Genomic DNA, 2,137 nt, shown 5'->3' on the forward strand with positions numbered 1-2,137 from the left:
GTTGGTTTATGCAGGTTGTGGAGACTGCAATGGCTTTGCAGGATGCTGGATGCTTCTCTGTTGTTTTGGAATGTGTGCCAGCACCTGTGGCTGCTGCAGCCACATCTGCTCTTCAAATTCCCACAATTGGCATTGGAGCTGGACCCTTTTGCAGTGGACAGGTTAGTTTTGGACTACTATTATTACTTCTGGGCTCCTTAAATTTATGTGCCCACGTTGCCGTAATTACATAACTGCTTTTGGAATAGAATTCTTTGTTGTGCATCATAAAAATATGTTTCCTTTTGTTATCATAATGAATTGTAGAATTGTTAGTCTTTATTAGGATTTGCAGTTCTTGGTAAATGTTGAAATCATAAGTTTACAAACTCCTTGTATCCGTTTCTGCTTTGAGAACTGCCTATCAAATTGAGTATGATAAAGAGGTGAATTGTAGTTCTATGAAGCTTAGAGCAAATGGTAGGTTGCCATTATCTATAAAGTTCGTTAGATAAGCAGAATTTAGGGGTTGCACTCCAGTAACTAGTTTTATTGCATAATTGTGGTCTCTTCTTTATATTAAGAGAAACAGAAGAGAACATGTTACTGATATCAGCATATCCACTTAGGGTTGGTGACATATAAGTACAACCAAGCTATTTGGCTGATGCTATCATAGAGAAAAGCTTAGTTTGATGCTATGGCATGTCAATTGTATTTCTTATATACGAGTCTTTAGCTGAAATTGGACCTTGAAAACAGAGTCTTACTCATAATGGGAGTTCTACTTTTGCTGTTTCAGCCAACGTGTTTCGCTGGTACTGTCATGGATATAGGTTAGATTTTATGCAATATCAGGCATCCAGCAACAGAAAATCTTTCTCCTGAGTATTGTAGAGAAAACTTCGGCTTGATACAAAAGCTCACCACTGTTGCTTCCTGCACATAGCTTTCTAGCTTCTTTACAAGTTTTTTTTAAGTTTTTATTCAAATTATCGTACTACTCTTTTGTGGTAGAATATTAACATTGTTTTTAGTTTATCTGGATCATTTGTTGACTTTTAACTGTAGTGCTCTGTATTCACACCATATGGTGTTATCATATTTGCTTTGAAGAGACTGACAGGCTACGTTTTTATGTCATAACGTTGTATGATCATGTTCCAGACCTTTTGATCTTCTTCTGTTTACTTCACAAAGAAAGAAATGGTTGGCATTTTTGTTGCACGTATGAATACTTGCAGTTTATTTTAATCCCACTGTTGATGCAGGTGCTAGTATACCATGATCTACTCGGAATGCTGCAACACCCACATCATGCAAAGGTTAAGCACACAATTGCCACTCTGTCTGGCAAATTCTTTTTTCCTTACGAGAAGTGTTCTCAAAAAGGGATGTTTTTACCTTCTGCAGGTTACTCCAAAGTTCTGTAAGCAGTATGCTCGCATAGGAGATGTCATCAATAAAGCTCTTTTGGAGTACAAGGAAGAAGTAACAAATGGTTCATTCCCCGGTCCTTCCCACAGCCCATACAAAATGAATGCTGATGATGTGAATGGTTTCTTTAAGGAGTTAGAGAAATTGGGTTTAGACAAGGCAGCATCTGCAGCAACTGCAGCAGCGGAGAAAATGGATACAGCACACAATGCCCAGACGCCAGGAAGCCCCAAGGAAACTAAATAGGCTCGAGTTTTCTGCAGCTTTGCCTTAATCAAATTTATTTAGGAACAAAATAATGCCATTCTTTTCGGCATCATTTTTTTTCTTTTTGTGTGAAGCTCTTAGTACTGCTCAACTGTTCGAATGAAATAATTATTGAGCTGAATTTGCAGATTTGCCCATTTTTTTTCATGGTTGAGGAATGGCATTTGTATGAACTGCAGTGATCTTGGAGCTATAATTCCTATTTGAATTATAATGGAAAACCTGAAAGTAGCATCCAGGACTGGAGATAAGAGAATTATAGGCCTAATAAAGCTTCATTCATATGTTGGCAAATGACTATGATCTCCAGAGAAGGCTCAACAAATGCAGTTCATGAATTAAAACCATTGGATTTAGTGTGGAAAACATTTCGGCAACACATCCAACAATGATATCTTCAGCAAGCTTAGGGGCCATAACTTCTCAAGGCAAATTTGTGATCTGTGCCATCTAA

The 2,137-nt window shown here is 37.8% G+C and overlaps 1 protein-coding gene across 1 annotated transcript; it reads left to right on the top strand.

The window, feature by feature from the left end:
* The first annotated feature begins 18 nt into the window (after positions 1-18).
* Positions 19-1,804, top strand: LOC110413285 (3-methyl-2-oxobutanoate hydroxymethyltransferase 2, mitochondrial-like). The gene is made up of 3 exons (XM_021424049.2): positions 19-161; positions 1,251-1,304; positions 1,393-1,804. Exons 1-3 carry the CDS (start codon positions 30-32, stop codon positions 1,660-1,662), a joined length of 456 nt encoding a protein of 151 aa, XP_021279724.2. The 5' UTR covers positions 19-29; the 3' UTR covers positions 1,663-1,804.
* Positions 1,805-2,137: the final 333 nt, after the last annotated feature.

Source organism: Theobroma umbraticum, unplaced genomic scaffold (assembly GCF_002168275.2).
Source record: "Theobroma umbraticum cultivar Fairchild unplaced genomic scaffold, ASM216827v3 scaffold_4.1, whole genome shotgun sequence".
Lineage (NCBI taxonomy): Eukaryota > Viridiplantae > Streptophyta > Magnoliopsida > Malvales > Malvaceae > Theobroma > Theobroma umbraticum.

Coding starts and splice junctions, on each gene's coding strand:
- LOC110413285 (XM_021424049.2), top strand. CDS start 30: ATGGCTTTGCAGGATGCTGGATGCTTCTCTGTTGTTTTGGAATGTGTG. Junction 162..1,250: donor GACCCTTTTGCAGTGGACAG/GTTAGTTTTGGA, acceptor CTGTTGATGCAG/GTGCTAGTATACCATGATCT. Junction 1,305..1,392: donor AACACCCACATCATGCAAAG/GTTAAGCACACA, acceptor TACCTTCTGCAG/GTTACTCCAAAGTTCTGTAA.